The 23,843-nt window shown below is 35.5% G+C and overlaps 1 protein-coding gene and 3 long non-coding RNA genes across 4 annotated transcripts; 1 reads left to right on the top strand and 3 right to left on the bottom strand.

The window, feature by feature from the left end:
• Nucleotides 1-2,975: 2,975 nt before the first annotated feature.
• On the bottom strand, nucleotides 2,976-5,813 carry LOC130420683 (E3 ubiquitin-protein ligase RBBP6-like). The gene is made up of 10 exons (XM_056748172.1): nucleotides 5,415-5,813; nucleotides 4,961-5,060; nucleotides 4,841-4,877; nucleotides 4,424-4,465; nucleotides 4,244-4,332; nucleotides 4,074-4,170; nucleotides 3,852-3,991; nucleotides 3,598-3,773; nucleotides 3,420-3,523; nucleotides 2,976-3,330 (listed from the first exon to the last, which is right to left on the bottom strand). Exons 1-10 carry the CDS (start codon nucleotides 5,572-5,574, stop codon nucleotides 3,082-3,084), a joined length of 1,194 nt encoding a protein of 397 aa, XP_056604150.1. The 5' UTR covers nucleotides 5,575-5,813; the 3' UTR covers nucleotides 2,976-3,081.
• Nucleotides 5,814-6,567: 754 nt separating this feature from the next.
• Nucleotides 6,568-9,689, top strand: LOC130420824 (uncharacterized). Its single transcript, XR_008906697.1, has 7 exons — nucleotides 6,568-6,705; nucleotides 7,231-7,662; nucleotides 7,812-7,918; nucleotides 8,395-8,612; nucleotides 8,844-8,975; nucleotides 9,173-9,339; nucleotides 9,432-9,689. It is a non-coding gene; the product is annotated as an uncharacterized LOC130420824 (long non-coding RNA).
• A 296-nt stretch (nucleotides 9,690-9,985) lies between these two features.
• Nucleotides 9,986-12,145, bottom strand: LOC130420839 (uncharacterized). The gene is made up of 3 exons (XR_008906712.1): nucleotides 11,735-12,145; nucleotides 11,398-11,478; nucleotides 9,986-11,070 (listed from the first exon to the last, which is right to left on the bottom strand). It is a non-coding gene; the product is annotated as an uncharacterized LOC130420839 (long non-coding RNA).
• Nucleotides 12,146-18,977: 6,832 nt separating this feature from the next.
• On the bottom strand, nucleotides 18,978-23,393 carry LOC130420825 (uncharacterized). Its single transcript, XR_008906698.1, has 2 exons — nucleotides 23,313-23,393; nucleotides 18,978-23,046 (listed from the first exon to the last, which is right to left on the bottom strand). It is a non-coding gene; the product is annotated as an uncharacterized LOC130420825 (long non-coding RNA).
• Nucleotides 23,394-23,843: the final 450 nt, after the last annotated feature.

Here is a 23,843-nt window from a genome sequence, read left to right as displayed (position 1 = left end):
AAACGTGAACATAAACAACAGATGAATAAACTCAAACGTGAACATAAACAACAGATGAATAAACTCACACGTGAACATAAACAACAGATGAATAAAAACTCAAACGTGAACATAAACAACAGATGAATAAACTCAAACGTGAACATAAACAACAGATGAATAAAAACTCAAACGTGAACATAAACAACAGATGAATAAACTCAAACGTGAACATAAACAACAGATGAATAAAACTCACACGTGAACATAAACAACAGATGAATAAAAACTCACACGTGAACATAAACAACAGATGAACAAAAACTCACACGTGAACATAAACAACAGATGAATAAAACTCACACGTTAACATAAACAACAGATGAATAAAAACTCACACGTGAACATAAACAACAGATGAATAAAACTCACACGTTAACATAAACAACAGATGAATAAAAACTCAAACGTGAACATAAACAACAGATGAATAAACTCACACGTGAACATAAACAACAGATGAATAAACTCACACGTTAACATAAACAACAGATGAATAAAAACTCAAACGTGAACATAAACAACAGATGAATAAACTCAAACGTGAACATAAACAACAGATGAATAAACTCACACGTTAACATAAACAACAGATGAATAAACTCAAACGTGAACATAAACAACAGATGAATAAACTCAAACGTGAACATAAACAACAGATGAATAAACTCAAACGTGAACATAAACAACAGATGAATAAACTCACACGTGAACATAAACAACAGATGAATAAAAACTCAAACGTGAACATAAACAACAGATGAATAAACTCACACGTGAACATAAACAACAGATGAATAAAAACTCACACGTGAACATAAACAACAGATGAATAAAAACTCACACGTGAACATAAACAACAGATGAATAAAAACTCACACGTGAACATAAACAACAGATGAATAAAAACTCACACGTGAACATAAACAACAGATGAATAAACTCACACGTGAACACAGAAAAAACACAGAATCCACATAAACAGTCCAGCAGTAAACTTCCTTAGTTTAACTGCTACACACGTGCTCACGCCTCAGATGCGTCATATGTCAACAGGGGGCGTGGTTTAGGCTCCCTTATAAAACAATAAAATACTATCGGTTAAATTTGTCTCATAATTCGCTTAGAGTGAGCGCTTTTTGGCCATCACACTGACTGTAAATAGCAGAAAAATCATTTAATGTTAAATAAAAAAAACTTTTCCCTTTATGCTAAGGTGCCATACATCAATTTAATGTTTCCATGCTGCGGTTCAGACAATTTAAACATGTTAAGATTGAACATCATTGGACTTATTTTATTAGAACATTTATCTGAAGAACTTAATCAATCAAACATTACAGCTGCTACATTCTCTCATGTTGTGACATCTTCATTTAATCAAAGATTTGTAACTAAAGACCGTCACACGAGAACTCGCGATTTTACCACCAGGGGGCGTGAAGAGACTGTTATCGGCACTATTGCTCAGAAAGGCTGTGAATGTTGTTTATTCGTTTGTAAATAATGACACAACAGGGATAAAATATTGTTTTTTTCTGCAAACAGTAAACCTGATAATTCGTTTTGAAGATCAATTATTTAAATGGTGTTTACAACCAAACACAAAACATTTTACAACATTTGACAATGTTGGATTTTAGTTACGAACTGAAATTAGATAATGTTGCAGTATAACGTTTAAAACGTTTAAAAAAATACAGCCTATATTTAAAAACATGCAACCCAAATAAAACGTTTTTAAAATGTCAAATAAATACCAAAGTGGTCTGTTTTCTTAAAGTAGCTTAAAAACGTAGATATCATGTGTATTTACTACGAAAATAAAACAAGACCAAACAGTAACTCTTGTGACAAGTTATATTTAGGTGTTGAAATAAAGTAATATCCACATCGCAACAAGATGTTCAAAAAGGTTTTGATAGTACAAGAATGTAATTCAAAGTTGGAATTTATTCTGGATATAATTATTTATTATGATTACCTTTATTATGATTATTTTTTGTTGAATATCTTTTGAAATGTTTCTGTTACAGACGGTTTCATTTACATTTACATTAGTCATTTAGCAGACGCTTTCATCCAAAGCGAAAGCAAACACTGATCACAATAATGATGGTTTGATCTTCTACATATTAATTTCATGTTGAGGTTACTTAATTAAATTATTTTCTTGCTACATGTTAATTTAATGTTAAGAAAACATGACTCTAACATGTGGAACCACTGAACATGATTAAATCATTTTCGACCATAGTGCCATTTTTTGAGTTTTAATAATAATTTAATATAAAATTATATTTAGTATTACATTTACATTTTAACTTTAATAATTAATTTAACTTTAGTTGTGAGCTCTTTTTATACAGCCTATTATTCCAAAGCACATCAGCTGGAAAAGCATCTGACAGGAAAGGCGTAATCTATATAAAGTATGAATGTTATGGGGAGTTTGGTCAAATTATGGCAGCGAGACAGCTATTAGTTGTCTTAAATCAAAGACTCACCTGGTCCAATAAGAACAAGACACTACTTTTAATCCTGCTTAAAAAAGACATAAATCTTAATAAAGAAGTGTTTTGCACACCATAAAAATGTATTGCTGCATGTGGCCCAGTGAGCAAATTCTTATAAAGTCACACTTTATATGTTCAGCTGCTAATACAATATATTTAAAAATATATATATAAGGTAAAACTTCAGTATAGGGACCAAAAATAATTTATAATAATTAAAAAAATTATGCAGGACTTGGGTACTTTTCTGTATTTTAAGTTATTTTTCTTATTGTCTGTTCAAAGTGATAATGATTTAGATTTCTTTAAATTATAGTTAAAGGTAAGAAATAATAATGAATGTTTTTGTTTTAGTATTTTGTGTGTGTGTGTGTGTGTGTGTGTGCGTGTGCGGCTTCAAAAACACTTTTCAAACCTGAATAAAATGTAAAATTAAAAATATTTATTAATTCTATATGTCTATGATATCTACTGTAACTATATACATAATATATACATAATGATGAATCTCCCTGGATGTTCTTCATCAGAAAGCATTCTTGGATTTCTTGAGCAGAGGTCCGGAGTCATTGTCTTCACTGCCATCATCACGCAAACCCCGTCGCCTCTTACCGGAGGATGAGTTGGTGCGGGAATCGTGGGGTTCAGAAACGACTGAGCTGGACCGATGGCTGAGACTTTGGCTTGTGGAGGAACACGCCGTATAAGAGTTCAGGGGTTTTCGAGTGTGTGAGAAACCAGACCCCTCGGCTCTGTTCTTAAAACAGTTCACTTCCTGTGTGAGCAAGAACCAAAAAACCGGTTTGAAAAGAAGACAGAGCTTGATGCTTGACAAAAGCCTGATGTACAGTTTCACAATCTTACCTGCCGTAAGAACATGTTTACATTCAAATCATCAGGAGACACATGACACTTTGTGCAGCTGGGACAAACATGTTCATCTGAATCCAGCAGACACGTTCGAATACCTGCGACCAAACAATCACATATGTTCTCAAAGGTCAAACAAAACTGAGTGATATTTGCTTGTGTAGAGACTCACACTCATCGCAGAAGCTGTTGCTGCAACAGGGCGTCATCACAGCGTCAGTCATGAGATCTTTGCAGATCTGACACAGCAGAGCATCGGGCACCGGATCTTCATCTGGGGTGGATGAGGAGGACTCACTCCTGGTTAAGAAGGGCGGATCTTCTTTCTTTTGAGTTGCATAAGCCTCACTAAACAGAACAAGCGCACAATTATTAACCGAATGCAAATGTGTGTCAGTGGTGAGGTCTCTACAGTTGTAAACTTACGCGTTGATAATGGGAATGACATGCTTTCCACTGCTGCTCAGCATCACTCCCTTCATGTTGTGGTCATCCACCTCCATTAAGAAGCTGACAGGAATTCCTGCGCTTCTCCGTATGCGCTTGCTCCCAATAAATGCTGGATCCTGTGACGGCACAAGCAAGGTTGCATTAACATTCACTGCAAAACGTGCACACAAATCCTGTCCACAGTTAGTTATGTGTTACCCGTGTCTTTGGGCAGTTTCTGATGTGATGCCCAGGTATGCCACATTTATAGCACACATAGTTTGGTGGAAGGCCTCCAACCAGCTTGAGTGCTTCACTGGTAAGTGATGAGAGTCATGATGGAGAGCACTTGAAAATTCAGGTCACAATGTGAGCGTTATTATACTCACTTGGTAGAATAGTAACAGCGGCTGGACTGGAACATGACAGCTTTAATTTTGTCCTCCTCTGATGCCTTTGCCTCAGCCAGATTCTCCGTCTGTTCATTTACAAATAAATGATTTATACGCCTTTTTCTACACAAACATACAGTTTACATAGTTTTCATATTGTTTAGTGGATTTCAGTACCTTGAAAAGCTGCTCAAGTGACATTAAAGAACCATTCACTTGCTGTTGAAAGAAGACCAAAGAGATTTATTACCATTCAGAACCCCATCACACCCAGAAAGACAAACTAAAGACACTTAACACAATGTAAACAGAAACCCACCAAATGACATTTTACAGCAATACTTTAGTAGAGAGTTTTAAACGCACGTATATTAGCTAAACCACAAACATATTTATATTGAAATAAGTTAATGACAGAAAATATAAAACAAGATGACATGAATTACTTAAACAATGAATTTTAACTTATTGAATTTTACAGTAAAAATAAACTCAGGCCTATTGTTCAAGGCTTCTTCATGGTTAACTCTGACCAGCTTAAAGAGATCATACAGCACAATATAAACATTCAAGTCAACACTTTTGTTTACATACTGCTTTTGAAGATCCACTTGATGGTTTAGACCAGTTACTGCAAATCAAAACAACAAAGACTTAATGACTGATTGATATTCATTAAAAGATTCATATTCATAACATCATCAAGTGACTTACTTTGCAGGTCTGTTATATGTGGATTTCACCCCAGTGCCAGGGATTCTTCTGACTGTCACCATAGTGTTACTGGGGATGATGTCTGCATCATCAGTGTATTCTGTGGGAAACACACACTTATTTACAGTCTGTCCACACCAACTAAAATAATACCAGGATACTGTATACCGACCACAGTACATATCAATATATAATATAGTTATACTATTTACAACCTTAGTTTATAATAAACATACAATATAATACAATACAATACATACTAGTGAGTGTACCAAACGGAGGTGACCTGCAGCGTTTTTCTTAATGTTCATTTAATCATTTATCAAAATGATAAAAGGATAAAGCCTGTGACCTCTGCCCTCCGTGACTATTTTTCCATAATCACATTTAATACTTTATACCCGTTAAAGAGAGTAAATAAGTCAAAGTTTACATGTAAAATAGCTGAACTTACCTTCATCAGTTTGCTCGGTGGAGATGCGCAGGTCACATCGCTTCAGTTTCTCTCGTCTCATGATTTGTCGTTTCAAATCTCCGAGAGTGATGTGAAGGCCCTCAAAGATCACAGTGTCGTGTGTAAGTTTACTGACAAACTTATAATGAACACACGGCATGTTGCGTTCTGATGCCCCTGCACACAAACAGATGCAATGAATGTAATAAATTGGCAGAAATACAATAGAAATGAACAGATAATGGTCGGCAAGTAATTAATCACAACAATAATAGATATTAATAACACAAATATGAATATAAGAAGTTAAAATCAGACGACAACGAGGATGTAGAAAGGTGCTCTCGTGAACAGCGATCAAATAGCAACACTAAACAAAACTTTGCTTGTTACTATGGAAACCGATCAAGCGCATCAATTAAAAGCGATCTTGATGACGTCAATGTTTAAGATGCACATCAAGCACAACTGAACAAAAGAATAAAGTTTTATTGAAGTGTGTTAACATTAGTGTTTGGTGTCTATGATTACAGAGTCTAATTACTGTAATAAAATGTAACAGAGGGGATTACTCTTCATTTATTAGTCATTTGTAATGTACTTGCATTTGTTAAATTGACTTAATATTTTTATATTAATATTTCCTTTTATTCGGTTACTTTACTGAAATAAATAAGGGTTACTAATGGTCACAGTTTGTTACATGTAATGTTTAATTTATTAAAAAAATATTTATATTGTCAATGTGGACTAGGTTAATGAGTTTTTGTATAAAGCAGAGTGTACTTTATGTAGCCCGATGTAATTAGTAATTATTACATTTTGAGGAAACATACCCAACATTGGTAATGAATATAATTAATTTGCACTGTATCTAAAGATCAATTAAAAATGTTTTTTTATCTTTTTTATTTTACCTCAGTTATCAACAGCGGGCACGCGCAGTGTTCAATTAAACTGCGCTCTATAAGCGGCTGCTAAATGAGCGCGCGCGCCAAAATGCTCGTACAGGGGAAAATCACCCGCTTCGAATGTTATCAGTGGATTGAATGGGCGTTGTCAGTGGTTATCAGCTGATTCATATGGTCCAGATGGGGCTACTGGTAGGCTCAGAAGGCTGTTATCATCCATCCTAATGGTTAACCACCGTTTCAAATACAAGAGAAGACTCCAGATCCAGTCCCAGAGGAATCCAGCTCAGCTGATCGAACGTCTACAAGATAACGTGGTGACGTTACGCTTTTTCCCGCTTGATATTTTCACTCCCGCATCATTTTTCACTTACTTTCAGGTAAGACCATTTAAATGATAAACTGGGGATTTAAACTAACTTATTTGCCAATAAGTAAATAAATGCAGAAAATGTCTTTTAATTGGCGTGACATGAGTGTTGACATGACATAACGATTTAGATTTCATAGTAGACTGCGTTATAGTTACATGCTTTATGTTAGCATTAACGTTTGCTGTCTGAAGTTTAGTTTAACGCAATATTACTCTGTAACTGTTTCATGCTGTAAGACAGTTTATTGCATTTTATAACGTTAAGTTATCTACTCGTTAACGCTTCACTGAAGCTAACGTTATATTATACTCGTATTGCGTGAAGTATTCAAACCCAAGACGTACTTTTATAGCAAATAAAGTTATATGTGTTTAAATGTGTATATCTGTCTGTCTATCTAATAGTGTCACCAAATACATATACCTCGTCTGCATCCCATGTTCAATGAGGTGTTTATGTCTTTTAGGCTGTGATGAGAAGTATTGGTTGCTGCTTGCCTTAACTAATAATTGCCAAAAATTCTGATTTTAGATATGGGAAAAGCAGTTAAGGGCGTACGCTTCAGGAGCGTTAAGATTAAGGTGCTGAGGAGGTCTATCACTGGCCCTGCAAAGGTTTCTTACCTATATCAAGGTCTCCCCGAGCCCAACTGCAAACTGACCCCCCCTTCAGACCCTCACAGGTCTATTACACCTCAACAGGCTGAACCTGATGATGTGGTACCGAGCTGCAGCTCATGTTCTGAGACTGCGTACAGTAAGGCAAAGAAGAGAGAGCTTCATGCCTGAGATGCAGTTAAGGATGACATGCTTAAGGTGTCATTTGAAGGTTCAGCACCAATCACTACCCAGTGTGTTGTCTGCCAAGAACATGGAGATTATAGGTGTGTTGAGTGCAGCACCACTGCAGTGTTTTCTGAAAAGGACTCACAGAAATTCACTGCACCTTCCTGATAAGTGGAACGTAAGAATAATAGCATGCAGTCATACACACAGACAATAAACTCACAGTTATTCATTAATTTCTTCAAATTGTTTTTGAACTATGTAGCTGTTCGTGTCTCAAGTTTATTGTTTTAAAAACTTTGTTAGAGCTATAATTCTTTCTTACAGAATGCTTACTATGAACCATCCACCCTGAGGTTATTCCTATATTTTACCTGAAGGCCATGGCACCCATGCATTCTACACAAAGGACATGAAGGTCATTGTCAGCACAGGTTTGTCATTTTACAAATTCATTTAATTTTCTTAAAAGGTAAAGGAATCAAATCCGTTTAAATGTGAAGTAAGGATTTCATCAAAATTTGTCAAAATATCTAATAATTATAGTAACAATATTTATAAAATGGTCAGTTCTGGTCCTTGATTCTGATTGGCTGAGCCAAATTCTAAAACGTTATAAAGTACCCCGATTTATACAAGCTGACTGAATTACATAGCCTTAATAACACTTCGTTTACTTTATTTGATTAAAAGCAGGGGGTAACAGTGTGTTTTATAACAGCAAAGGGGGTTTTAATGACTTTGTTTAGCATCGTGCCACAACGCCCTTAGCTGTTATAAAACTCACTTTAATGCACTGCTTCGCAGGCTTATTGCGTTATTAAGTTATTAGTGACACACTCAAGGGATTTAGTCTATACTGATAAGGTCTCTATAGTAGTACTTGCTTATGTTTTTTTTTATTTTGCAGGACGGCTCTGCACCGTCACAGTCAATATGTGTGCGTGTGAACCAGAAACGTGCACTCTGCTAAGGTATGGGCTCTGGCCAGCAACAGCCGACAAGCATCAGACAGCCTTCTCCATCCCTCTGCTAGAGCTTTTTGTTTGTCTGTCACTGGAGTGTCAGGTTTCTGTTGAGGGTTTTTGCAACACCCTGCGCTGGAAAAATAACCTTACACTTGCAGAGGTAAGCCAGTTTTCAGAGGTCAGTTTGAAGTCCTGTCTATAATGTGAACATTTCTGTTACTTTCATAGAATATTGATGAGTCCATATAGACAAACCATCTTGGATTTACAGTTGCTTGCAAACATATTCTTGCTATTTTGCTATAAAATAACAACTTCTCAGTGAACCACAGTCTACAGATGTGAGTGTGGGATACAGTAATGTTTTCACTGACTCCTGCTTATACCGTAGGTTAACGCACTTTACAGAGCCCTGGTGGGAGAATCCATATCTCATTTTAGGCATCACCACTTCCGAAAAATAAGTTTGGTAGATGTTTGCCCACAATTAGGTGATGGGACCACATGTCCAGCATGTCCAAAGGTTGGTTCTAGTTCCAGCGTGGTACTTGTTTGATTAACCATAAATGCATTCTCCATTACCTTATGGCATTGAATTGATAAAAATTGAAAAATTTCTTAATTTTTTGTATAAAGAATTATAATAGAATAGTAATAGTATAAGTGTATCAACCTGTTGCATATACAAAACCAGGATTACTGTAAGTGTTTGTCTTCCAGGCGGATGGAGATGTGATAGTGACATTGGATGCCAACTTTGGCCTTGTGAGAAAGCAAAGCTCAGGGACAAGTGCGGTTGAGCCTTATATGGAACCCGCATGTTTGTTAGTGAAAAGGATGTAGAGGAATACCTGCTATCACATCTTGACAGCTCAAAGCCTCACGAGGTAAGACATAGTTGTAGAATACGCCGTGAAATATTAGATTTAAAAAAGACCATTATTCCTCCAATAAATCTCGGTTTTCCTTTAATCTTTAGGACTGCAGTAACTTCAAGGCTGGCAACGTGCTGAGGTCACCACAACAAGCTAAGAAACTTGATGTTACAGGAGTGTTTGGAGCCTCCTGTCGTCATGAAATGCCCCTAATGTTTGTCAACATGAGCCAAGGAGAACGGCAAGTCTATGCCACAGTAGTGATAATTCTCCTGTTTTATTCTACTTATTCAAAAACATTTTTGAATAGCTTGACCCTAGCATTAGCCATATTTTAATTTTATATGTTAAGGGTTACCATTATTTTCCTGCTATTTGAACAGTTAATTCCTGTTAAAGTTTTTTTACAGTGCACTCCCTGTAATGTTTTTCTACAGGAATTTACTGTGAATCACAGAAAAAACAGGAAACAACTGGCAGCAGTGTTACCATTATTTTCCTGTTAAATCACCATTTATTTTGTTTCCATTAAATATTGTTAATTAGGGTTAGCATAGTAACGTGTACTGATTGTTATAGACATATTCTAGTTAGAGTTAATACAAAAGGCATAATCCTTCAGGTAACACTTAAGTGAAAGAAAACTAATAGTTCCGTGTTGAAATTAACTTTTTTTTATTGTAATACAAACACTGAAAGGTAAATACTTACAAATGTAGGCACACATGGATCAGACCAATCACAAAAATATACTGTATATCATGTTCATTGCCGACATCTGTGGTCACTGGACGGAAAATAACAACTGCGTCTGTCTTAAACTAGCAAAGACACTTGCGTTTGGCTTTGCGCTGCGTTGGTGCAAGATAGGGCCCAAAACCTCAACATTTAATGTTCCTTGAACTGCTAAAATTCATTTAAAAAGACTCAAAGGATATACACTGTGACTCCTGGTCACATAAAAATGTTACACATAGGCTCAGATTAATCACAAACAAATTTCGTTTTCTCATGTTCATGGTTTAAAAAGTAACAAATACATTTTTAAACCCAAATACATTTTTCATTATAACAAAATACTGAACTTCATATGCAGTGTTACCTAAACCACTAAAATTCAACATGTATGAATACATTAAAACCAATAGTTAACACTTAATGGAACTCTTCATCATTAAAGAGCAATAAACAATAAAAACACTGTCACTGCTTAGACCACAAACCATTTACTCAAAGCACACAATGAGGATCCTTTGCAAAGTCTTGGGTCTGTATATGACAGAGAAAGAGAGAGAGAGAGAGAGAGAGAGAGAGGGAGAGATAGGATTTCCATAATTTCAAATTTCAATCCAAAATTACATCACATGGCTTGACCTAACAAAAGCTAATTTTAGAAACAGAGCTTAAAACGGACAGAATAACATAAAATAATAGAAAGTGTGATGAGCACAATTCATTGAAAGAACAAAAAAAAGAATGGCAAAAGAGCACAGAAGAGAAGTTCAGCATTCTCACTTTGAAAGGCAGATGAGAATGAACATTAGAATGAATTTCCCCAGTCCCCTTAGTCATTGCTGTTTGAACATATGTGTAATGTATACATCCTACTCACCATTTTCAAATGAAATCCCACTGAAAGTCCATTTTCTTGCGCAAGAGGCTGGTGACGTGTGAATTGACAGTTCAGCTTTTTTCCCCTTTGCAGCCTTTGTCCCTTTTTCTGGGTTTATACCCACAAAGCGTCTGAAAAATTATACACTGGTTAAAAATCTAGTAATTCACACAGACTAGCAGCACAACAAATGTACATGAACTACCCTCAACATGCACTATCTTCTTGCCTCTGCAAATATTTTAAGTTGCACTAAAACTTTCTAAATCAAAGTTAATTGCTAAATCCCGTCACCACACCTGTGGAAACCATGCTTGAGCCCCAGCCCTGTCACAAAGGTGGACTGGCTGTTGTCCACAAAATTGACAAGAAACCATAATGCAAGCCAATTAGATTTATTAATAGATTAGCAGTAAATTGCTAGATTAAAGCAAGTAAGAAACCATTCAAATTTTCACCTGTTTCTGAGACATACATCCTGGGATATTATCTTGAACAGCAGTGTGATAATGGATGGTAACGTTACCCTGCATCTGCATCTGTAATGAAAAAATATATATAAAAAAAATGTAAACATTTATCTACAACTCAATGATAATCTGGATTTACCTCATTGATAGGCTAAAACACACATAAAAGTCACACCAGCATGTCTGGTAGCCCAAACAGCTATAATTATAACAGCTCATCTTACTTCATGTGGTGTAAGTCCGTGGCGTTTAACGTTAGTATACATCAACATCACTGATAGATGTTAAAACTGTGCATGACTTTGAAGAAACTCTGTAATCTCACCAGATTATTGATATTTTGGTCGATGAAATCACCGCGATCTTCCGACATGGATCTCCGTGTTCGATGCAGGTTCAAATGCCGCCTTCAACGTTACGCTCCTTCCCAGATAGCAAATTGACTCCGGATCCAGAACAGATAAGGATGGCGGATCCGGACCAGATCCGGGGCAGACCCGTTCAGGACCCGTTTACAAAGCAGCTGATCCGCCACGGATCTAGTCATTCTCTCTAGATACCTCCAGATCCCTCATTTAAAAGTTTTCTGGCCAAAACTAGCTAAAGAAATATTTCAAATCTTATTGACCAACATTGGATAGAATGGATTGCTCTTTCATTTTTAATATGCCTTCCTTTTTTAATAATAATAACACATGAGGAAATCATTCAAAACGCATAGTAAACTCACCCGTTTAAGCCAGTAACAATTAAAATTTAAAAATAGGTCATTACAGACTGTATTTATGTATACAATTGTATTACAGAAAATGAAATGCAACCATAAATTGTACAAATATTTTTATTTATTTAAGGAAAATAACACTTTTTTTAATGTAGCTCAAGAATCATTTAATTAAATATTTTTTTTGTGTAAACTGGGTTTTTAAAAGATTGATCAATATAAACTTAAAAAAAATACTTTTTAAAGTAGTAAACTTGTCTTTATCTTAACTGGTAAACGAACACTGAACACACAAGTTAAAGTTAAACAGTAGAACACAACTTTTGGGTCCTGACACTGGGTCTGCTCCCCTGTCTGCTGCTAGGTTGAACCACCGTATCACATGTATTGTGGTCTCATCATCAGTGGCGGCACGGGAGACATGGTTCTTTCTCACAGCACCTGTAATACACAAGCAGAATTATTATTAGACCAGTTCATGAATTCACAAAGGAGCTACCATTTTTTTTTTAAAGAAAACACCACCGTTTTACATATGTCTTACCTCAAGCTAGACAAGTTGATATGTATCTGTCCCATCTCAGTGAGTGCACTTAATCGCTATGAAGTGTTTGGTGGCTTCTTAAATCATCCCTGTTTGGATCCTAATGAATGAATGGAACGAATGGTTCTAAGCTAAACGCTAACGTAGTGGCACCCTGCAGCGATTAAGTGCACCCACTGAGACGGGACAGATATGTATCAACTCTTTTAGGTTGAGGTAAGAGCATAATGGCATATGTAAAAACGGTGGTGTTTTCCTGTAAGGATACACACAACCAATGTTTTTAAAACAAAAGTGTGATATCTGACACTTCTCTTTGTCTATGACGAGTCATTCAGGTACTGGGCTACTCAACAGCGGTTGACTGTCAAAAATAGTCTGAATGTAAACCCTAGGTGTATTTGATTGATTCAGGATTAGACAAAAACAAACTTCGCAAGAAGGATACATGATGTATCGTTAGATACATTTTTAACCCAAAATGTTTTGTGCTTATATTTTTAAACCAGGCAAATGTCATTACATTTACTTACACAGGAGGAACTTCCTAGACTCCATCTGATTTTAAGATTTTTTCCTACGTATAGGACAGGCTTAATTTACGTGTAAATATGTACGTCTTATGTGTGAGATCAGGCTGACTTACCAGAATATTGGCAGAATTTATAAGTTTACAGAAATTATTTGCATCTTTCATATTTTTGACCCATCGCTCATTTATTTTTTGCTTTGCAACTTTTATGGCATTGCAAGAAGAACATTTTTTGAATGTTGACCCAGGCATCCTGGAATAAACAAAAAACACACATGAAGATACATGTAAAAAGTCATTCAATGGAATGTTATATTGTAGTGGTGGCGTGGTGTTGCATTTTGGAACATGTCATATATTTGTTATAAACAGGTCAAAGTTGGTCCAAACAGTTTCAAGTTGTCATAAACTGATCTAAACTGCTTAAATAAGGAAATTAGTTGATCTAAATTAACCCGAGCCTAGACCAATGGAAGATTAACTCTTCGATTTAAACCAGTGTCAATAATCCCTGTTGAAAAAAAAAATAGCATATGCTGGGTTAGGTATGTTTTGATGCTTGTATGACCAGTCTTACCCGCTATGGACCAGCAGGTGACCATCCAAGGATCATCTTAAACCAGCACATGCGGCTAAAACCAGCATCAATCAAAACATACCACACTAGTATATGCTTGTTTCTCAGCAGGGATGTTCCAAGCTGCAGCTGTTTCAGCAGTTAGTGTGTTTTTAAGGGTAATATGTACAGGTTGATTAAATATCACCCATTTTTATAAAACAGTACATGTACTTAGTATACAATTATCCTTTCTGACTTAATCTGAGCTCCTAAAACATTTTATTAATAAAGAAAAAAGATCGGTTAGATAATGTTTAATACTGCATCATTATAGCCTACGGAATTGATGTTTGGAAAACATTAGCACATCTTGGCCGCAAAACACGTTAATACATAATTAAACTTTATAGATTTTAAAAGATCTTCTTAGTTAAATGAGAAACGACATATCAAGTGAGAATAATTACTGATCAACTAGTATAAAAATACTAAATGTACACTTTACTTGGAAGACAACATCAAGTTTTAACTAATATAAATAAGAAAAACACGGATCCTTACCTGTACCGCTACTTTTCTCAGCACGCAATGCGCGGGAGATTACGCAAAACGTCAAACACCGGAAGTGGTCCAAGCAAAGCGAAAAAACTATTTGTACCTGATAACGCAGCATGTTCAAAAATACAACCCAAACATATTATATAATATATTAAGTTTCATGCTTGGTTTCAAATATTCTTTCCATATTTTGTTTTTTATTTTATACCCGCAGTCTGAAATACTTAATTGGTCAGTCTCGACATTTTGTTTCAATATTCACCCTTAGCTAAAATTAACCACTATTTTAATTCAAGTAAAAGTATTTTAGTGTTTGTGGCAATTATTTACACTAAAAAAGTCACCCTAAGCCTACGTGTATTCTCGCGTAAAATCCTATGCCCGTTCTGTACAATAGACTAACAACATATAATAATATAAACAATATGATATAATAAACAATAAACATACATATAGGCTAATATTACAGTTATTACATTTATTATTATGTTTTATATATAACTACGAAACACACTTGTGTTTATTCATTTTATTTTTACACCGAATACCCCTTAATACAACTCTTACAGTTTATTGGCTTGTGTCTTAAATTAACATCTTCCACCCAGTAAATGCAAAATTGTTCGTAAATTTACAGGGATTTGCAGCAATCCAACTCATGTTGCACTTTTGTCCAAAAACATTGTGAACTGGCATATACTGCATATAATTCCTTTTTTTCAAGATTTTAACGTTCACACAAAAGAACATTTACAAGTTGACTAATAAAACTTGCAGACAGCGATCCCAGAGATGGTCTAATTGGGGAAACCCTTATGGATAACATAGATCACTTAAAACATATGTAAACATGTTGAAAATCAATGGGCAGACATTCGATTCCTTACATGAATATATCTTCCCTCACAGAAGCAGTTTATTCAGTCTAGTAAAGCTTCTCTTTCATTAAAATCTATTTAAAAACAACAGCTGGTCTCCTTTCCTGCGATTGCTAAAGCAGCAGTTTTAGCATTTGCAATATTTGGCTAAAGGTTTCAGACTTTCCATCTAGTGGCTTTGGCAGTCCTGTAGTGAAGTTTTTCTTTCATTAAAATCAATTTAAAAACAACAGCTGGTCTCCTTTCCTGTAGCATTAGCCTTTTTGGCTAAAATTGCAGCCTTTCCATCCAACGTTAGCAGCTTTGGCATTCTAAATAACCTTTCAGGATAGCGGATTTCCCCCAGCATGCAATGGGACGTGACGTCGCTTCGCGTTCTTTATGCGTAATCATTTATACGTTATTAATGTGAAAATACGTAAGATCCTAACGTTGCTGAAGCCTTTATACGTGTATATTATACGTAGATGCGTCTATTTAAACGTAACATTCATATGTATGCTAAAGACAACATTTACGTAAAAATAGATACGCGTTGCACTATCAGGGTGACTTCTTATTGTTGATGTTTCTTCTTTGTGTTTGTTAACAGCAGGTGTTCATCATTAATGATCAATCATCGCTTGTAATGTGAACTCAATTGATTATTTAACTGCATGAATAAATTAACATTTCACACCAGAAAGACTCAAAGGGTTTTTCAAAACGTTTAATCAGGATAAAATTGATCCGGATTTAGTAATCCTTTTTTTGCGATCCATGATCACGTTATCCAGCTTACTTTTGAAGCCAGTTTTTTAAAGCAACATCGGATTGGATCAATCTGATCCGGATAGGAACTTTTCAGGATCACCAAATCTGGATACCCAGTGCTGGATAACCAGTGCTCAAACAGGATAGGAAATCACAACGTAGAACTATAGATATGTAAAGAGCAACAAGTAGAATAGCCAGTTTGGGGTCAATATAAGTTTATTTTTATTTGAAATGAAAACACACACATTTAAAAAAAAACTAAAAACAAGAGAAACCCCACCCCATCCTCTTCCAGCAGTCTGCTCATCTGAGACCTACAACACAAACAATTGAGCAATTGAGCGTTAAAATGGAGTTCTGAGAGCGGAACCACAGAAAGCATGCAACATAACCCTTGCCTGTATTGTCCTGCACACATCGCTACTAAGCGCAATGTCCCTCTCTGTGCTGACAATGATGCACCTGAGCCCCTTGGAGACCCTAACCAACCTCCTGCATTCTGCCAGAACGAGCGACAGGACGTGCAACAAGTGACGCAATAGTAAGACACTATTTCTGATTTGGATTTGTTTTGGATTTCAAAAATCCGTGATTGCCATTCTTTGCATTTTTTTTTGTTATTCTGTAATCATTGCATGCATCACTAATACATATTCTAAAAACAAAAATATTTTCGATTGTGATGAATATATATATATCAAATAGTGACAGAATAAAATGTATTGTTTTTGGTCAATTTTGACAGCTGTTTGGAGGATTATTTTATGAGGCCAAACTCTTTCTACTTTGCTGTAGGCCTATACTGAAAGGCTGAATACATTAAAGCCTACCTAATCACTGTAGCCTGATGGATGAACAAATGATATTAAAAACTTATGAATAAATTGGATAACTTGTAAGATACTGCATGATCCAAATATAGTATTATTTGATAATTTTTTTAAGTTTTCATTACATTTTGGTCATGAAATCCACGCTGAATCCACCCTTCTGATGGGATCAATTTAATCCAGATTTTTTGGATCAAAGTGATCCAAATCCTTAAAAAAAGTTCTGAAAAACCCAAACTAAAGGTTTGATCCGGATCAAAACCAAGATTGGATTTCGTGATCTAATCCGATTATGTAATCCGTTTTTTCTTTTGAAAAACCCATTTTCAAGATTTGATCCAATCTGTTATCCAAAATCCTTGTGGATTACTTTTGAAAAACCGGGCCCTGCATGTTTAACGTAATCTCGTGTATGTGAACGTGTTAAAAAATTCCTACTACTTATTATATTCCAGTGTTATAACTTCATAATTAAAGCATAATTGAAGAATTTTGCATAATTATGAATAAATTGCATATTTAACCGTTGTAATTATCATGTTACCTGAATAACAAAACTGTCTTCTTTTGATCATTTGGGCAGTTACATCGTAGTACACCACTTTTTATGGTAGGACTACACCAGTGGACATCTTGATATAATTTGTGACAGAATAAGTGTGTTTATTAATGTGTGTGACTGCTGCATCATGGGTAATCTGCAGATCTGTGGTTTGAAAGAGGTGTGAAGATGCTCATGTTCTGCTTTTGTGTGTGTGTGTGGAGACAGAAGAAGAACGGAGGTGTGATCAGCTTTAATGAAGGCTGTGCGTCTGCTCTGCTCGGGCAGGAAAGTCTTGTGTTGAATGAATCTGTAGAAAACCTTCATCATGTTAGTCCTGTTAAAGTCTCTGATAACAAAAGTCATAACTGAGCACTGTGTCCAATTATTTTAAGACAACAGAAGTATTTTACAAATATCACCATTAAACTACAGAATGTGTTCTAGTCTATAATAGTGTCATGACTCAGTCGATGAGAAAAGAGGAAATGAGAAACACAGGAAGAGCATCAAATTTTCTCACAGAGAACTATAAGTAGATGATGAGAAGAGACTCAGTAAGAGAAACACAACATGACTGAGAAGAGTGATATATGTCTGCTGGGACTGATCCTTCTCTCTTCACTATTCACAGGTAAACTATACAACACATTTATTTCATCAGATTTCATTTCATTACTCTCACTGACATTCTGACAAACATGTTCAGTTTCATCTCATGTCACATTTATTATAGAGTTCATGTGTCTTCACTTATGGAACAAAAATGTATGAATATTCTCTCAAACCAATTATTTTACATCATACATTTCCATATATTGGAAGCTGGTGCTAATGTTTTTTGATATACAGCTGTAGTAGAGTAGGCGGGGCGAGACCGTGGTTCGAGTCCGGTGAGTAATTGTGAATTAGTGCCAGCTGTGCGCACACCGGGCTCGAATCACGTAGGGGAAGGGAGCATATAAAAGGAATGAGCGACCGGACCGTCGAAGAGAGAGGACCGGGCCCGGACTTGTGTTATGTTTGTATTAGTATTTTTATTTATATTTATATTTTGTTCGCCGGCGGTCGTCCGTGAGGGGCCGCCGGCTGTTATATTACTTTATTAAATGTTTAAAATGTCTTCCGGTTCCCGCCTCCTTCCTTCCTTTTAATGAACTTTTCTACAACAGAAATATGTGCATTGACAATATATGGACATATATTGAACATAAAATATATTTAGAAACGAAGACAAAAATAAAACTGAAAAAGGTTCACATGTAGATGTGATTGTTTAGTATACACATATAGGCCGGGTTTCACAGACATGGTTTAGCTTGAGCCAGGACTAAGCCCTAGTTGAATTAAGATATTTAAGTCGCTTTTAAGATATGCCTGAGTAGAATACATTACTGGTGTGCATCTTGAGACAAAACAATGGCACTGATATATTTTAAGATATTTCTGGGCAAATTATATTGAGTTAAGACAGGTCACACATTCATTTTAGTCTGACTAGCCTTAAGCCTTGACTGTGAAACCGGGCCATAGTGTTTAATGTTGTATTACTATGAAATGTAGAAGGGTCTCTAGTGTGTAATTGTGTGGGGTTACCGTGGGAGAGGCTGTGAGTCTGTGGTTAGGACAACAATTGATCGAATATCTTGAAGATCAAATATTACTTTATTGTGCACTATTCAGTAAAGCAATTGTCTTTTCAATAAGTGCTTCAGTTTGAACAGGAGTGCTTAGGCTATTGTGAAGTGGCTATGGTTTAAAATATGAAACATGTATGTTGTAATTCTTAACATAATACATTTTATGGCATTTTATAATACACATTCAGTCCCATATCTTATCACGTGTACATCATTATATTATAAAGTATTTTACTGGTTATAAAATTACATATATTGGAACATATAACTAAATATATTATGGTCAATATATTTTTCAATATATGAAAAGTGGCAATTCCTTATGTATTATTTAATATATCTTAATATATTTACACAATTTATTATTATCTATATTTTCAAATATACCATTATTATATATTTTACATTCATATATTAGGAACTATATTTTCTTTCCTTAAAGGTTATTCTCACATTTAAAAGTCTGATGTCAAATCACACGAGATCTTTTACTTGACCACTTCAGCTTTATACTTCACAGAGGCTATTTTTGACTGCCATGTATGGGTTTTACTTGCACGCACAGGCCAGTGTTGTTTTTAAACGTGTCATTTGTTTATTTTTATTTCACAGACACGATTAGCAACACTATACCAGCGTGTTTCCAACATAGTCTACTTGTGTGTGTGTATTTACTGTAAAGTCTACAGTGTAAATACTCTTTATTTTCCTGCTGTCCTGAGGGCTGTTGTTGTGTCTCGTACCGTCCCCACAAGACAGAAGCGACAGCCGCGCAGCTTGAAACGGAGCTCTGAATACACCGTATATATCATTTACATACAGAAACAAGATTGTATAGTGTTCTTTATAGCTGATGTCAGTAAACACTCATTAGGGTGCAGACCAAAGAAACGATGCGTTATCACTTTCAGCCGAACCAACACAAGTAACACAGGAAAGTCGTGGTGTCAAACGTACACCCGCTGGTGTAAATATGAGTCTTTACCTACGGGTGTACAACTTTTCACTGAAACATAGTCTTTCTGGTGTGAAATGTTAATTTATTCATGAGGTTAATGAATCAATTGAGTTGACTTTACAGTGATGATTGATCTTTAGTGATGACACCTGCTGTTCATGAAGTGTTTAGATACACAGCTGATGTAAAGCAAACACAACAGATCTATGTGTGCAACTAATGTGGTCTCTTAATATCACAAAATATCAAGATGCTTTAAACAACTTTAAACAGTGTTTCTATAATCACTTATTAAAAGAAGTTTGAGTGTAAAAGATGTTCATGTAGAGTTAGAGGTTTAGCTGCAGTTTGAAATGTTTTAGTTGTGACGTCATCATTAGTGTGATGAGGATTCTCTTTAGTGGGGTACTTGAGGTACCTGTTTCTTTTGCTGTTGATAATGAGTTAAACAGATACACTGCCTGTGGTTTAAATTATTTGTTGCTTGAAGATTTTACTTGATGTCATCAGAAAATGATAAAAGTGTAATGAAATGTTTTAGTAAAGCTAGAGATGCTGATGTTTGTCAACAGTGGTGTGTAAGATAAACAGATACTGCCTTTGTCAACAATTATAAATAAGATGTTTAAAAATGTTCCACACTGACATCAAAACTCGGCATACAAATATCAATAACGGTTACAATCAATAAAATGTTAATGCTGCAGTGCATGCTGGGTAATAGAAAAGGATCAATGTGCATTTGATTATTTTCACCACCACTGTTGAGTTTTGTAGGATGACTGTTGAAGTCTTAGCATTTGTGAGAAATGTTTTAGGATCCTCTGAACAAATCTTTAAAGTTGCATTTTATCACTCTAGCTGCATTTCATTATAACAAATAACTTTTTTTTTTTTCATTTGACTCTTACACTAAACCTTAGTTGAGACCAATGCTTCTACTCAATAGAAAGACAAGACTGTGCACCTGCTTGCTTTAACATGATGTAAGTTTAGAACAGTTCTTTTCACAAGTAGGGAAAACTGTTAAGTTGGACTTTAGTACAAGTACCCAACCAAATAAAACACTGATCACCATAATGGAGAATTTAAATGACTTGTTCAATAAAAGAACATCAGAAACACTAAATACAACTTAAGCTCTACTAATGATACTTAAAGAAGTCAAAAGTTTCATTTAGTTACATGTAAATATGTATTATAGTAGCATATGTGATTCTGTATTTATATGACATGAATCTGTGTGGCTACAGTCTTTATTTCCTGTTCTTGTTCATTTCTTCAGTGGACTCTGATCTTTAGTGATGACACCTGCTGTTCATGATCAATCATCACTTGGAAAGTCAACTCAATTGATTCATTAACTGCATGAATAAATAAACATTTCACACCAGAAAGTGCATGATCATAGTAACTGCGGCCTACTTATGTGTTTATTTTATGTCTTTGTGACATGAATAAACAAATTATGAGTTTAAATCACTGTTAGTCGCTCTGTGTGTGCGTGTGTGTGTGTCCATGTGTGTGTGATTGAAACCCACCACAGCTCAAGAACAAAAACTTTCTCTACTTATACTTTCACATATAAGATCATTAATCGTCTTAATGGTGGTTTACTTCCCACCACTGCCTTGATTTCAACATGACTGCGGCGGATACTTTCCAGTGTATCAAATCTATAACATGCTTCCTGTTATACGTGTTGTGTGAAATATCACCTCACCGGGGCTCTTTTTAAATTGCAGACTAGAGCTGGACGATTCTGGATAAATTGAGGATCCCGATTCTTTTGTTTCAAATAGAGATTGCGATTCTTTTACGATTCTGAATGATGACTAAAAGTAAAACATCATTTACAAAAAGAGGTTCTGACAAAAAAAAATGTTTATTTAGGTGCATCAATATTAAAGTAAGTAAGTAAACTCAAGTGTTTTTTCATTTTTTTTATTTAAATGCAAAAGTTTAACTTTCTAAAACGTATAAATGCATTGAAGTAACTTGTATATGAAATATTTCTCAGTAAAACAAACTCATAAGGTGACACTTTTTTTTATTTTATACATTTGCCTGATATCTTGCCTGATAGTAGTGTCTTTACAGAAAGACACTACTGATAAACATGACAACGCATTATTCTCACCTGTAAACTGTTTAAAATAACCTGAAAACATGAAATGATGGGCAACTTGACGAAAGCTCTGATAGCGCAGCTCCTCTATTAGCATAAATACAGTGATAAGCGGCACACTCTCTGATGACGTCTTTTACCATAATGACGGATATAAACGCTCACTCGGATTTGTCCGCGCTACAAACTACAATCGTTAGTTTCGTTTCAAACATGTCCAGTTAAGATGTGAAGCATAATCAGAACAATGTATCACAATCCTGACAGACACTCATAAGAACAGTTTTGTTGTCACTGTATTTACTTTATATGTTGGTCTGTTAGTTGGTGTGAGATTAGGAGTTTGTAAACGCGTTTTATACGTGTGAGTTGGAGACTCTCTGCTTTAATCGCAGTGACGTCACTAGTGTGATCATTTGACACAGAAATAATGTTTGTGTGTGTTTTAAAAAGACTGTTTGTGACGTCGTTACCTTATAATAATAATTTTAACTCCTGCGGCAGCAACAACAAATATTGAAGCGTTATGATTTTAGTCCGAAGTGTAAATTTATAGACACACGAGAATCGTTGACTTTCATTAATGAGATCGTCTGTTCGAATCGAGATCTTTTAACGATTAATCGTGCTGCTCTATTGCAGACTTATTAAAATAATGGGCTGGAAACTATAGAGATTCATTCAGATATCCAGATGTAGAACACTTGATGTTGACATGTGTCCTGATTGTCTGAAGATCCGATCTGCTGGTTCTGATCACAGAGATCACATGTTAATGCCAAATATAAATGCACCCAATGATAGAGGAACTAGATCACCTTCTGTTCTGTCAAATCTTCTGATTTATGTGATGTAAAAATAATAAAAGTCTATCTGTACTGACCTCACAGAATGACTTAACCTGCTATCCAGCGAGTTAAACACCTCCACACAAAGAGTCTCGTACACCAAGTTTGCAATTGAGAACTTTATCATGCTTTGGTGTGAAACTGAAATACATAAACACCAGCAAGTGCAAAGTACTTGAGTACCACAAATGCATTACAAACCCAATGCAACACGTAACTAGACTATAGAGTCATGAATTATGTATGTAGAGGAGTTAGCATACAAGGTAAGTATTATAAGTATAAGCAAGAACTTCAAGGTAACAGTTGCATAGGAAATTAATAACAACTTAGCTGTCAATTAACATTATCCATATCACACTTTACACTAAATAACACCACATTCATATATTTTACTTCTTACTTACAAGGAATGCTTTCAAAGGGCTAATAAGGAGAAACCGACACCAGAATTTCCGTGCTGCTTCATCTAGCGTATCTACTTCCTGAATGTCCGCTCCGTATCAAATGGTTTCAAAATAAAAGTCTCCGGCTACACAACTAAAATCTAAGACTGGCGATGCCAGAACACTATCTGTCATTAAAGGGTTCAAATCACCGAAACAGAAACACCCCTAACCCCATCTTTTGCTTTCTTCAGCGCCCCACTAATGTCCGTCCTGTGCATTGTGATGTATTAATATGAATGATGTCATCTGCTGTTTCAGGTGTGAGTGAAGCAGAAGTGACTGATGTGTTCATCAGTTCTGGTGAAAGTGTGTCTTTGTCCTGTAATGATGATCTTCATCAATGCTCCTCAACTACATGGAACTACAATAATTATACAAGATCATCTGCAGTAGAAGTGTTTGCTGGAGGAATAAATAAGAATAACACAGAGAGATCTGAGAGACTGAGTCTGACATCTAACTGCTCTCTCAACATCTATAAAACAACAC

The sequence above is a fragment of the Triplophysa dalaica genome, chromosome 5, assembly GCF_015846415.1.
Source record: "Triplophysa dalaica isolate WHDGS20190420 chromosome 5, ASM1584641v1, whole genome shotgun sequence".
NCBI classification, from domain to species: domain Eukaryota; kingdom Metazoa; phylum Chordata; class Actinopteri; order Cypriniformes; family Nemacheilidae; genus Triplophysa; species Triplophysa dalaica.
The sequence above is the reverse complement of the archived record's forward strand: the minus strand, read 5'-3'. Positions and strand labels throughout refer to the sequence as shown.

What these genes read in the sequence shown, in the direction of transcription:
- LOC130420683 (XM_056748172.1), bottom strand. Translation starts at nt 5,574, where the DNA reads ATGCCGTGTGTTCATTATAAGTTTGTCAGTAAACTTACACACGACACT. An exon ending in CACTTGAGCAGCTTTTCAAG is followed by an intron (nt 4,333 to 4,423) that starts GTACTGAAATCC and finishes GTAAATGAACAG; the next exon opens with ACGGAGAATCTGGCTGAGGC. An exon ending in CGCTGTTACTATTCTACCAA is followed by an intron (nt 4,171 to 4,243) that starts GTGAGTATAATA and finishes ATCACTTACCAG; the next exon opens with TGAAGCACTCAAGCTGGTTG.